Source organism: Stenella coeruleoalba (genome assembly GCF_951394435.1).
Source record: "Stenella coeruleoalba genome assembly, chromosome: 1".
Classification (NCBI taxonomy): domain Eukaryota; kingdom Metazoa; phylum Chordata; class Mammalia; order Artiodactyla; family Delphinidae; genus Stenella; species Stenella coeruleoalba.
The window spans coordinates 81,282,814-81,298,137 of NC_137169.1; the positions used below are offsets into that span (position 1 = coordinate 81,282,814).

General features: G+C 36.8%; 1 protein-coding gene across 1 annotated transcript in view; it reads right to left on the bottom strand.

The window, feature by feature from the left end:
- DIPK1A (divergent protein kinase domain 1A) overlaps positions 1 to 15,324 on the bottom strand; it is a gene marked incomplete at its 5' end in the record, with an annotated part of 120,318 nt that overhangs the window by 31,463 nt on the left and 73,531 nt on the right. Inside the window, one exon of the mRNA XM_079904409.1 lies at positions 6,681 to 6,815. Within this exon, the coding sequence (XP_079760535.1) occupies positions 6,681 to 6,815 (135 nt within the window). The remainder of the gene's footprint in view (positions 1 to 6,680; positions 6,816 to 15,324) is intronic.

Sequence of the window (15,324 nt, forward strand, 5' to 3'; positions counted from 1 at the left end):
GTTCTGTTGATCACCTGTCATTCCTAACCTAAACAATGTTCTCACCTTGGAGGTGATGCTCTAAATGGGAGAGCCACAGCAATCTTCTGGGGAAACTTCTGAAGTACAATTGGTTACAGGGGCTACAAATACTAGGGTAGGTGCCCCAAGCCAAGTGAAATCAAGTCAAGGACTTGAGAACCTCCTCTGTATTCAACAGATATGTCAGATACTTTAGCTGCCCAAGAAACTTCTTTGTTTTTCATATTGTGGGATAAAATAAACATTTATTTTAAAACAAAAGAAATAGATATGTCAGAGTATCATTCAGCTTAATTGATTCACTTGCACTTTATCCTCATAAAATCTGTGATGCAGGTAAGGCAGAAATACTTTTCTCACCTGTACAATGGAATTAATAGCAAATCAATGAAATGAAGTCACTTATTCAAAACCATACAATAGACCACAAGAAAGGGTAAGGCTGGTTCTTTGACTCCAGGCTAGTATTTTTTTCCAGTAGCCTAACATGATATAGTTGAGTACTCGTAATCAAGAAGTTCCTCATACTTGGTGTACCGTACCATTAATATACAAGGTTTTATAATGTACTGATATGATTAAAGTAATGAGACAGATTTTCATAAGTCACACATGAAACCGGTTGTATTTCCCAAACTTGCTCTGTTCTTTGGGCATTTGCACTCACTGTCCTTTCTCCATACATGCTTTTTGCCCAGATACACAACTGTTTCCTTCTCACCAGGTTTCAATTCAAAATGCCCTCTTCTCAGGGAAGCCTGTCCCAACCACTCTGGTCAAGATAAGATGCCTTTGCCATTCTCTACTAAATACTACTATTATATCCTTTCTCACTGCACTTCTCAGTACCTGAAGTCATTTATTTGTTTTTATCTTTATTATTCATATTCTGCTACCAGAATATAAGCTCCTCCAGACGTGGACTCTGCTTACTACTGTATCAACAGCACCTAGAATAATGACTAATATGTAGTAAGTGTTCAAGAAATATTTGTTGATCGATGTCTCTTCTAAAATGGACTACACTTTTAATATGATTCCTATGTGATAGTAATTACCTTGAAAATAAATTATTAAAAATGAGAAAAAAAACTTGATAAAAGTTAAAAGCTAAGCTGCCAACTTTCAAAGGAAGAAGAAGAAAAGAACCCTCATTGTTAATCTTTAGCAAACAATATTTGTAGGGCTACTTTTGGATCTTCTGTGTCTCTTTATAATCTTCCTTAGTTCACTAAGATGAAATTGACTGAGGATTTTGAAGGAAATCTGTTCAGAGTTTATACACAAGATACTATAATCCTTTGGCACGCATGTTTTTGCTAAATGTGGTTTTGAGATAATGCAGTTTTATATATTTATATCCCAAACTGAAAACAGCCATCTTATTATATGCTCTGTTCAGTTCATTCCACTTAAGAGAACAATCTATGGAGTAATACAGAGGGAGAGAGACAATCAGACTCCACATTTCAAACCAGGAATTACTAGGACCAGAACAAGTAAGCATGGATATTGCCATAATTTATGAAAAGGCCGGACAATTACTTAGCAGCTATTGTAAAACTGCAATCCGGGACAAGCAAATTTACAAGGAACTGTGTTTCAAGCCAGTAAGGGCTGATTCAGACTTTAAAAAAGAAGTATAGTCTGTGTAATATAAAACTTACATAAATATATATAGCCATGGTTTTTCCTCTAAACATCCCTGCTTCTAGAATTTGCATGAATGTTTTCCTATTCTTTTACTTTCAATCTATCTGCATCTTTATATTTTAGATGTGTATCTTATAAATATCATATAGTTGTTTTAAATTTTAACACAGTCTGACAATCTTGGTCTTTTTTTTTTTTTTTTTTTACAATCTTTGTCTTTTAACTGAAGCATTTGGTCCCTTTACATTTAATGTAATTACCAACATATTTGGGTTTAGATATACTACAGTCAGTGCCGTGTTAAGCCACCCATATTTCCTCTAGAAATGGAACACTCATTCCCTCAGCTGCTGAGCATATAGGCAGTCAACAGCTCTCAGCTGAATCTTTCTTTGGGACTTGGCCTCAGCTGGAATACAGCCTTACCCAAAGTCATATCCCCTTTAGGGAGGGTGGGAGAGGATGGAAAACTGTATACAATGACTAGTCAGTGACGGGGGTATAAAGGCCTGGACCTTTGCAAGGCCATCCCAACCCCAGGTTCCCTGTAGAATCAACTGATGCTTTTATTACTACTGCACTGCAGTTTAAACTTCTCATTCTGGTCTATCTTCCTTCCTCACTCCCCCACAGATGTTAACCTCAAAAGCCCATCCCAATAAACTTCCTTCAGGTAAATCTCAGTCTCTGAGTCTGTTTCCCAGGGAATTCAATTTGTGACATCTATCACCTTATTATGTGTTTTCTGCTTCTTCTGCCTGTTATGTTTCTTTTTCTTTATTGCCTTCTTTAGGACTGAGTGTTCTTTTATTATTTATTCCATTTTTCCTATATTAGCTTGGAAATGATATACTCTTTTTCTATTCCAGAGGCTATCCTAGAAATAACAAATACATAGTTGAATTAGCATGTCTAAAGTTAATTGATTAATACTTTTCCCCTACTCTGCAATATGATAAGGATTTTAAACATTTTAGCTCCTTTTACCCTTTTCCCAATTTATATGTAATTGTTATTCTAGGTACCTCATGTAAGTGCACACATACAACATTTGTCCTTTTGCATCTAGCTTATATCATTTAGCATAGTATTTTCGAGGTTCCTCCACATTGTGGTATGCATCAGAATTTCATTCTTTTTAAAGGTTGAATAATATTCCATTGTATGTATATATCACATTTTGTCTATGCATTCATCTGTTAATGGACATTAGAGAGTTTCCACCTTTTGGCTACTGTGAATAATGCTGCTATGAACATTGGTGTGCAAGTATCTGTTTAAGTCCCTGCTTTCATTTCTTTTGAGTACATACCTAGAAGTGGAATTACTGGTAATTCTATATTTAACTTTTTGAAGAACTTCCATATTATCTTCCTGATTCTTTTAAATACATTTCAATTCCCTGTTGAAATTATCCATTGTTTTATTTATATTCTCTACCTATTTTCCTACTTATTTGAACATGAACATAGTTATTTTAAAATCCTTTTAGGATGACACCAATATCTAGGTCATCTGTGGATCTGCTTCTATTGTCCATGTTTATTTCTTGGTTTTCAGTCATGTCATCTTGTCTTTTGGCATGCTCTGTAATTGTCTACATAATGCCTCCAGAGAGGATTTCCCTTCCCTCTAGTAGGCAGATATAATGGTAGCTGATTGCCTTAATCCAATGAGGGGCTGTGCTGAGTGCAGGCTGAATTGTACCTCTGGTAAAGGTCAATCTATTTCTGACTCATCTCTATTCCAAGAGCATAGCCCTCCAGGATTTTCAACTAAGAGCTTGGGAATTCATTGAAGTTTCTCCCCCTGGAAGGTTCCTAACTCTAGTCTGTATCTTGTGAGACTGCCAAAACGTCTGCTTTTCAAAGGCTTTCCAATGAGATTTTTCTAGCCTCCCACTCTGTAAAGCCCCAGGATTTGGCAAATATCCCAACAGGATAACTGGCTTTATGTGAGGCTCCCTTAGTTTTCTATAAAAGCTTGCTGGTTTCTTATCCCCAGCAGCAGCACTCTCCCAGTATACAGTCCTGGTTCTCAGAACCCTGCTCATGCCCAGCATCAGCAAATTCCTCAAGCGAAAAAGAAGCTACAAAGTCAGCTTGCCTCTCTGAGGTTCTTTTAGCTCACCTTCACTCTTGGTGTTCAGTCCTTTGGAACCTCAGCCCAAAGCATGGTGAACCAGGGTCCCACTCTTGGTAGAAAATGGACTATATTTTTATCTTCCTAGCCCCATAAGACTGTATTTCAGGTCATACATTTTCAGGCAAACACAGCCACAAAATCTAGGCTCACCTCTCTTAAATCTTATCCTCTCCCAGATCTTGATCAAGTAATTCCTCACTATCTTGTTAGCTCTTTGAAGCTTTAACATATACTTTAAAAATATTTTCTCTGTCTGCTTTTTAGTTCTAATCATACAATTCCTATGCCATATCAGTACTATCTTAGTACTACTGGTCTTAGTACTACTAGTTGTGGTAAGTTTTAAGAACATAATTCCCAAATGCAGAGAAACTACAATTTTTTTTAAAGCCAGTCTTAGGAAAAAGGATATATTTTAGGCTCAGAAAACATTTTCATTATTTTCAAGTTTTAGAATGATAACCATTAAATTATGCTAGAATTATATTCTGCTTCCATTCTTTATCAATTAAAGTGAACTTAAAGGAAAATAATATGGTACTTCAACTATAATTGACCCATAACAGAATATGTACCAATATATGCCTAACATTTTAAAGGCTATAGTATTAAAACAGATAAAACCATGTCTATTTCATTTGGGCTTAATCTCTAGAACAGTACTTCTAACATAACCAGATGATGTTAATAAGTCTTCCTGGGAGGGCTGCAGTGGAGATGGATTTTTTTCCTAATCAAGTATATTTGCTTTCTCTGGAGATGCAGAATGCACACTAGAATATTAAAGATCCTGAGAAGTCCCCAGTAAAGTCAGTTATTTATATTTGTTTAACCTTCTGTTTTCAAATACATCTGATCACGGAATACACTTTAATGTGTACACTTTAATGTGTGAGAAAGGTGACCTAAAAAAAAAAAGGAAATAAACATTTCAAATAGTTTTGGTTATTTATATGTTATAGTTGATTATATAACTTCTTTCTTCTTCATTGAAGGTGAGCTGGTGAGTTTTGTGGGGGATTTTGTTAGCTTCATTAATCTATAACTTCCTTTATCAGTCTTTTCTGACATTGGGTAGCAGAAAGAGCATGAGCTTTCTATAGAGACAGAACTAGGATCAAATTCTGGCTCCACCATCACAGGCAAATTCTTCTGCTAGCCATATTTCTTTATTTGTAAAGTGGGCTTGGGGGGGCTTTCACAGTATTATTTTAAGTACTAATGACCATGTAAAGTACCCAGTGTATTGTCTGGCTCCAGAGGCTCCTCCTAGTAAAATTCCTCAAGGATCTGGAATGGCCCATTGGAATGAATATAAGATTGACATCTTTCAACCCTCCTTGATTTGGGACTCTTCTTTGTTAATTAATTCCCTCGCTTCTTATATTAGTAATTTCTCCCCTGCCTAGTTAAGAGGCTGTAATACTCCTGGGGAATAATGGTTTTTTGTTTTTGCTGTTGTTTTTTTAAATTTTTTATCCTGACTGAGTAGCCGGAATTAAATTGATTTTTATTTTCTTAGAACTTTGGAAAGGTTCAGCTCTCCCTGTCTTATGGGGAGACATTTGCTACTGTAATATTTATTTTACCTTACTGTAATTATTCATTTTCTTCCCTGCTAGACTCTAAGTTCGTAAGGTCAGGATACCTTCTTCCTTGCTAAATGCACACCCCTAGCACCACTGGCCTAGTTAAAGAGTAACCACTCAATAATTATAGAATTGTTAACAAGTTATAATAATTGGGATCCCAACCACTATTATATCAGAAATATAATTCTCAGATGAAATGTTTTAATATTATTTATATAGAAGATATCAGCAGAAAACAAGGAGTTAAATTTACTTATCCTGGATTTTCTAGAAATCTTAAACTGATAGAGCAATTTTCCTGAGATACATCCAGTAATTAGGATAGAAATTAAATAATAAATACACTTACATGCTTTTTAGGTAAATTTTCAGTATTCGAGAATGACTCCATTTATTCAAAAGATGTGTTCCAGAAAGGTTGCCTGCAAATAACACTCTCATACTATAAATATTTAAAAACCCATCTGACTGGGCTTCCCTGGTGACGCAGTGGTTGAGAATCCGCCTGCCAATGCAGGGGACACGGGTTCAATCCCTGGTCTGGGAGGATCTTACATGCCGCAGAGCAACTAAGCCCGTGTGCCACAACTACTGAAGCCCGTATGCCTAGAGCCCGGGCTGGGCAACAAAGAGAAGCCACCACAATGAGAAGCCCACGCACCGCAAGGAAGAGTAGACCCTGCTCGCCACAACTAGAGAAAGCCCGCGCACAGCAACAAAGACCCAACACAGCCAAAAATAAATAATTTATTTTTTTAAAAAACCCATCTGATTACAGTAAACTAAACTTCAAGTATATTTGAAAAACAAAAATCCCTCTTTGTAATAAGGATGCTTTCACACTAGTCTGTATCACATATTCAGATTTCTGAATACTGGATTTTTCAAAGTGGGGAACAGTCCTACTAATTTGGTCATATCAAAATGCTAAGAAGTTCAGCACAACTCAAAATCAAATTAACTTTGACTTTTTGAAAAAAATTTTTAGCATGTATATAGTAGTAAATATAATGTGTTATTAATATAGGTTTTTTAATGTGTTATTAAATTTAGAATGGATAAACAACAAGGTCCTACTGTATAGCACAGGGAACTATATCCAATCTCCCAGGATAAGCCATAATGGAAAAGAATATAAAAAAAAGAATGTCTCTATGTGTATAACTGAGTCACTGTGCTGTACAGCAGAGATTGGCACAACATTGTAAATCAACTGTACTTCAATTAACAATAGGTTTTTCCACATACTAGAAAATAAAAAATACTTACTATTATTTTCTTACAGTCCTTTCCTCTGCATAGTTCTGTATACGTAGAGTATTGCACATATATAATCCAGCTTCCAACAAAAACCACCAACCAGGAGAAGAAAAGATATTTCATTCGCACATATGAGAAGCGAGCCTGTAAGTAAAAGAGCACATAACAATCATTCATTCAGCACCAAGTCAGCATTCACTGTCCTAGAACATGACTTTTCCCCCTTTCTTGGAAGAACTTAGTATATATTCTAGGCTTTCATATGGCAATTCTCCTAGAACAAAGTGTACTTTCACTTAGTCCAAACACAACTGGTCTTAGAAAAGGAAGCTCCTTGGTCTTGCCAAGGAAAAGGGAACAAAATACCCTTTAAAATGTATAACCTTTCAAATACCACCAGCATCCAAACCTACTCATTAAGCACGAGCACGTGCACCATGCTACCCTGGGCACCCAGTAAGATCAGGTAGAGAAAGACACAATTCCCACTTACTACAAGCTTACAGAAGAGTGTTTCAAATAAGAATCTTAAAGTTCTTCATGAATAAGCATGGTAAAATAATTGTGTTTTAAGAAATAAGAACAGAGAATTTGGCTACTTGTCTAATGTCTCACAGTGAGGTACAACCAGAGTAAGAAATTATTCACATTGATTCCTATTTCCCTGCTGTATTCACCAATGCTTTCTGTTCCTCCCATTCAACTAATCAAATGCTTCACCTAACAGATATTCTGGAAACTTAAGGCGAAAGTTACAACTATTAAAGGAGAAGAAAGGTTAAGATATATAAAGAATAAAATACGCTCTGCATGTCAGTCTGTAAGGCTGCACAACAGGATCCTCCTTGCACTGTTTTGCTCTCAGTGCTCTGGTATCTAATTGTGACTCGGGTCAGTTAGTGCTTTTTCTCCATCAACCACATATCAAACAGTTTAATCTTCAAAATGTCAGCTAGTCAAGATAATTTGATATTTATTTTTTGAGTCTGGAACGCCAGTGGTCTGGTTTTATAAACAACTGAATTTAGGACTATGGGGAGAATTGAGCAAAATAAAGATACGTAAACAAACAACGAAAGGCTAGTTTTGCTTTTACAATCACAAGTCAGTTTCTCACACTGGGCAACAGTAGGATACTGTGAGCATGCAAAGAAAGCAGAAAGAGATGAAAGAGACGTAAATGCATCTGCAGAAGACAATGAGTGCAGAGGAAAAAGAGACTCAGGAAACACTGAATTCTGTTGGCTTTATTTGCGGTTTAGATATCGGTCTCTGTGAGGTTAACAGATGGTGAATCCCAGTACCAAAAGGCTTGAGTACAACGAATTCACAATTATATGATAGGTCTTTGAGCTTTATTATCAAAATATTTTTAAAAATGCCTTTAATGCAAGTTATTTTTGTATAGCTCTAAATGAATTCAGTAAAAAGAAAGTTCATATAGAATTCCAAATTAAATCACATAAATGACAATGGGGTTTACACAAAGGGGTTTGTTTGAAAGACATTTAAGATTACTTGGCCCTGATAAGAGGTCTAGTCATCAGAGAGAAATTGATATGTATTAGTATTATGAAGCTTAAATATGATTAAATGACATAATGCCTATAGAACATAAGCACATTGCAAGGCACATAGAAAATACTCAACAAATAGCAAAATCAATTTGCAAAGGCACTGAACAAAAAGCCAATAATGCTGTCATTATGGTTTGGCCACCACCTTCTTTTTGGGCTTGCCAAAAAGAAAACTGAATCTGAATCTGATTAAGCCTTACCAGTTTACAGGAAATACAGGAGACAGAGGAATATAAGTGACAGTTAAGTAAGTGACACTATTAGGATACAATCAGCAAACTCTAGGCTGTGGGAAGTGCTGCAGTACAAACAACCCAGTTCTTCAACAAATAAAATACAAAGGAGAAAATAGAGAGAAGATGGGAAAACCAAAGATCAAAAAATACATAAGAAATACTGCATATTAAATAATCACAACCTGTGGATCTTTTCTGAGTCCTGATTCAAATGTAAAACTGTAAAAGAAAATGACATTTATGAGACAATTGAAAACTTGAAGACTGACAGGATACCTGACGTCGTTAAGGAATTATTTTAATTTTTCTGGTGTAATAACGTAATGTTTAAAGAAAAGAGACCTTATCTTTTAGAGATAGACATCGAAATATTTATGAGTGAAATAATATCTGGTATTTGCCTCAAAATAATATGGGGAGGGAAAAGTAGGTAGGGTATTATTAAAACAAAACTGGCCGTGAGTTGGTAACTGTTCAAGCTGGGTGACAGTTACATGCCTTCTTTTGTACATGTTTTTCTCTACTTTTTTAACATTTTTTTTATGTTGTGCAATAAGGAATACTTCCACACCAAGACACCCCCTTCCCACACATTCATTCAGCAACTATATATTGTCTACTAAGTGTCAGATGCTGCCTTAGGCACTTTTAGAACATCTCCAGTTAAAGGGACAAACAAGTTATAAATCTACCATACAAGTACCCTTAACACAGTTAAGAGGGTTCTTTGAACAGCTGTAGCATGGCACGATTTTACTTTTAGAAGTTCAATCTTTTTTTTTTTTTTTTTGGCCACTAGAGAAAGATTATTTAATAAAAGATGATGAGACAACTGTTAAACATTTGGAAATAGCATATTTAAATACCTAAAACATATCTTATATCAAAATAAATTCCACATGAGGGACTTCCCTGGTGGGGCAGTGGTTAAGAATCCACCTGCCACAACCTGCCAAGACTGAACCAGGAAGAAATAGAAAATATGAACAGACCAATCACAAGCACTGAAATTGAGACTGTCATTAAAAATCTTCCAACAAACAAAAGCCCAGGACCAGATGGCTTCACAGGTGAATTCTATCAAACATTTAGAGACGAGCTAACACCTATCCTTCTCAAACTCTTCCAAAATACAGAAGAGGGAGGAACACTCCCAAACTCATTATACGAGGCCACCATCACCCTGATACCAAAACCAGACATGGATGTCACAAAGAAAGAAACCTACAGGTCAATATCAGTGATGAGCACAGATGCAAAAATCCTAAACAAAATACTGGCAAACAGAATCCAACAGCACATTAAAAGGATCATACACCATGATCAAGTGGGGTTTATTCCAGGAATTCAAGGATTCTTCAATATACGCAGATCAATCAACGTGATACACTGTATTAACAAACTGAAGGAGAAAAACCATATGATCATCTCAGTAGATGCAGAGAAAGCTTTTGACAAAATTCAACACCCATTTATGATAAAAACCCTGCAGAAAGTAGGCATAGAGGAAACTTTCCTCAACATAATAAAGGCCATATATGACAAACCCACAGCCAACATCGTCCTCAATGGTGAAAAACTGAGCGCATTTCCACTAAGATCAGGAACAAGACAAGGTTGCCCACTCTCACCACTATTATTCAACATAGTTTTGGAAGTTTTAGCCACAGCAATCAGAGAAGAAAAGGAAATAAAAGGAATCCAAATTGGAAAAGAAGAGGTAAAGCTGTCACTGTTTGCAGATGACATGATACTATACATAGAGAATCCTAAAGATGCTACCAGAAAACTACTAGAGCTAATCAATGAATTTGGTAAAGTAGCAGGATACAAAATTAATGCACAGAAATCTCTAGCATTCCTATACACTAATGATGAAAAATCTGAAAGTGAAATAAAGAAAACACCCCCATTTACCATTGCAACAAAAAGAATAAAATATCTAGGAATAAACCTACCTAAGGAGACAAACGACCTGTATGCAGAAAATTATAAGACACTGATGAAAGAAATTAAAGATGATACAAATAAATGGAGAGATATACCATGTTCTTGTATTGGAAGAATCAACATTGTGAAAATGACTCTAATACCCAAAGCAATCTACAGATTCAATGCAATCACTATCAAACTACCACTGGCATTTTTCACAGAACTAGAGCAAAAAATTTCACAATTTGTGTGGAAACACAAAAGACCCCGAATAGTCAAAGCAATCTTGAGAAGGAAAAACGGAGCTGGAGGAATCAGGCTCCTGGACTTCACTCTATATTACAAAGCTACAGTAATCAAGACAGTATGGTACTGGCACAAAAACAGAAAGATAGATCAATGGAACAGGATAGAAAGCCCAGAGATAAACCCACACACATATGATCACCTTATCTTTGATAAAGGAGGCAGGAATGTACAGTGGAGAAAGGACAGCCTCTTCAATAAGTGGTGCTGGGAAAACTGGACAGGTACATGTAAAAGTATGAGATTAGATCACTCCCTAACACCATATATAAAAATAAACTCAAAATGGATTAAAGACCTAAATGTAAGCCCAGAAACTATCAAACTCTTAGAGGAAAACATAGGCAGAACACTCTATGACATAAATCACAGCAAGATCCTTTTTGACCCACCTCCTAGAGAAATGGAAATAAAAACAAAAATAAACCAATGGGACCTAATGAAACTTAAAAGCTTTTGCACAGCAAAGGAAACCATAAAGAAGACCAAAAGACAACCCTCAGAATGGGAGAAAATATTTGCAAATGAAGCAACTGACAGGATTAATCTCCAAACTTTACAAGCAGCTCATGCAGCTGAATAACAAAAAAACAAAAACCCAAACCAAAAATGGGTAGAAGACCTAAATAGACATTTCTCCAAAGAAGATATACAGACTGCCAACAAACACATGAAAGAATGCTCAACATCATTAATCATTAGAGAAATGCAAATCAAAACTACAATGAGATATCATCTCACACCAGTCAGAATGGCCATCATCAAAAAATCTAGAAACAATAAATGCTGGAGAGAGTGTGGAGAAAAGGGAACCCTCTTGCACTGCTAGTGGGAATGTGAATTGGTACAGCCACCATGGAGAACAGTATGGAGGTTCCTTAAAAAACTACAAATAGAACTACCATATGACCCAGCAATCCCACTACTGGGCATATACCCTGAGAAAACCATAATTCAAAAAGAGTCATGTACCACAATGTTCATTGCAGCTCTATTTAAAATAGCCATGAGATGGAAACAACCTAAGTGTCCGTCATCGGATGAATGGATAAAGAAGATGTGGTACATACATACAATGGAATATTATTCAGCCATAAAAAGAAACAAAATTGAGCTACTTGTAATGAGGTGGATGGACCTAGAGTCTGTCATACAGAGTGAAGTAAGTCAGAAAGAGAAAGACAAATACCGTATGCTAACATATATATATGGAATTTAAGAAAAAAAATGTCACAAAGAACCTAGGGGTAAGACAGGAATAAAGACACAGACCTACTAGAGAATGGACTTGAGGATATGGGGAGGGGGAAGGGTAAGCTGTGACAAAGCGAGAGAGTGGCATGGACATATATACACTACCAAACGTAAAATAGATAGCTAGTGGGAAGCAGCCGCATAGCACAGGGAGATCAGCTCCGTGCTTTGTGAGCACCTAGAGGGGTGGGATAGGGAGGGTGGGAGGGAGGGAGGGAGACGCAAGAGGGAAGAGATATAGAACATATGTATAACTGATTCACTTTGATATAAAGCAGAAACTAGCACACCATTGTAAAGCAACTTTACTCCAATAAAGATGTAAAAAAAAAAAAAAAAAAGAATCCGCCTGCCAATGCAGGGGACATGGGTTCGAGCCCTGGTCCGGGAAGATCCCACATGCTGCGGAGCAACTAAGCCCGTGTGCCACAAATACCGAACCTGCGCTCTAGAGACTGCGAACCACAACTACTGAGCCCATGCACCGCAACTACTGCAACCCGCGTGCCTAGAGCCATGCTCCACAACAAAGAGAAGCCACCACAACGAGAAGCCCGCACACTGCAACAAAGAGTAGCCCCCGCTCGCCGCAACTAGAGAAAGCGCATGCACAGCAACAAAGACCCAACACAGCCAATAAATAAATAAATTTATTAAAAAAATAATAAATTCCACATGAAACTGATGGACATGTAAAATCTGAAATATAATACAAATGTAGGAATCAAGAAGTTACTGAATAAAATTATTGAAACCATTTTATTTTAGGAAAGCTAAAAGAAAACCCAATCTTTTTTTTTTTTTAAACCAACTTTGTGATTTTTATTTATGGCCAACAACTATATACTCCTAGATATCACTAAACTGTGTACGATTAGAAACACAGCATTGTAGAAGAGCAGACATCAGAATTAAACAGCAGACTTAAGGAAATATCAATCTTCCATTATTTTGTCCATTTTTCTTTACGTGCACAAAGAAGCATGAATGCAATTTGAAATCTTTTAATGGCAATAAAGTTACAATCACCCACCTGCGTGACAAGTCCAACCCTATGTTAACACTGAGATAGGGTTTTAAAAGAAGATTAATTTCAATTCATTCAGTAAAAAGTCAAGGAAGACCTTAAAATGCAATACAATGTAAAAGAATATTTTCTTTTTTTCTTCCTGCCTTGCTCCACAGCAGGTAGAAGTCGCAGAGCAAAGGAAACAACACAGACCTGGTGAGTAGGGTTCTCTCTTAGTGTTCAGAATTTGGTCCTGTCTTACCTTCTTCTTGACACCTACCTCAAGAAGCCTAGTAATGTCAACTACCCTCTGGACTCTCCATCAATGATTTCTATTAGCTTTCAAATGCATATTGAGCTTAATAGATGCCGGCAACTAAGACTTATGTATTTCTCCCTCCTGCAGAGGCAGTTTAATAAAACTTGGAATCATTTTGCTTTTCTCTCAAATAGCTACGTTAAATTTTTTCCCTGGCATATGTTTAAATGGAAAAACACCCTGTAAACTGGCTTGCCCGCTGAGTGTTCATCATGACACAGAATGTCAAAAATTTTGGAGAGGAAGTTGAATTAATGACGTTCCCAGCAGGGCACTGGGCATCACCTGTTGTACATATAATGACAAAAGGAGTGAAACACGTTTTTATTCCAGCATGCCACGGAACTTACCGTGATTTGAGAGTAACACAAAATAGTATAAGGACCTTCATGTGTTCTTTTTTTTTTTAACATCTTTATTGGAGTATAATTGCTTTACAATGTTGTGTTAGTTTCTGCTGTATAACAAAGTGAATCAGCTATACTTATACATATATCCCCTCCCTTTTGCATCTCCCTCCCACCCTCTCTATCCCACCCCTCTAGGTGGTCACAAAGCACGGAGCTGATCTCCCTGTGCTATGCAGCTGCTTCCCACTAGCTATCTATTTTACATTTGGTAGTGTGTATATGTCAATGCTACTCTCTCACTTCGTCCCAGGTTACCCTTCCCCCTCCCCGTGTCCTCAAGTTCATTCTCTACGTCTGTGTCTTTATTCCTGCCTGCACCTAGGCTCACCAGAACCATTTTTCTTTTTAGATTCCATATATATGTGTTAGCATACGGTATTTGTTTTTCTCTTTCTGACTTACTTCACTCTGTATGACAGACTCTAGGTCCATCCACCTCACTACAAATAACTCCATTTCGTTTCTTTTTATGGCTGAATAATATTCCATTGTATGTTTGTGCCACATCTTCTTTATCCATTCATCTGTTGATGGACACTTAGGTTGCTTCCATGTCCTGGCTATTGTAAATAGAGCTGCAATGAACATTGTGGTACATGACTCTTTTTGAATTATGGTTTTCTCAGGGTATATGCCCAGTAGTGGGATTGCTGGGTCGTATGGTAGTTCTATTTGTAGTTTTTTAAGGAACCTCCATACTGTTCTCCATAGTGGCTGTATCAATTTACATTCACCAACAGAGAAAGAGGGTTCCCTTTTCTCCACACCCTCTCAAGCGTTTACTGTTTGTAGATTTTTTGATGATGGCCATTCTGACTGGTGTGAGATGATATCTCATTGTAGTTTTGATTTGCATTTCTCTAATGATTAGTGATGTTGAGCATCCTTTCATGTGTTTGTTGGCAATCTGTATATCTTCTTTGGAGAAATGTCTATTTAGGTCTTCTGCCCATTTTTGGATTGGGTTATTTGTTTTTTTGATACTGAGTTGCATGAGTTGCTTTTATATTTTGGAGATTAATCCTGTCAATTGCTTCATTTGCAAATATTTTCTCCCATGCTGAGGGTTGTCTTTTCGTCTTGTTTATGGTTTCCTTTACTGTGCAAAAGCTTTTAAGTTTCATTAGGTCCCATTGGCTTATTTTTGTTTTTATTTCCATTTCTCTAGGAGGTGGGTCAAAAAGGGTCTTGCTGTGATTTATGTCATAGAGTGTTCTGCCTATGTTTTCCTCTAAGAGTTTGATAGTTTCTGGCCTTATATTTAGGTCTTTAATCCAGAGTTTATTTTTGTGTATGGTGTTAGGGAGTGATCTAATCTCATACTTTTACATGTACCTGTCCAGTTTTCCCAGCACCACTTATTGAAGAGGCTGTCCTTTCTCCACTGTACATTCCTGCCTCCTTTATCAAAGATAAGGTGATCATATGTGTGTGGGTTTATCTCTGGGCTTTCTATCCTGTTCCATTGATCTATCTTTCTGTTTTTGTGCCAGTACCATACTGTCTTGATTACTGTAGCTTTGCAGTATAGTCTGAAGTCCAGGAGCCTGATTCCTCCAGCTCCGTTTTTCGTTCTCAAGATTGCTTTCACTATTCGGGATCTTTTGTGT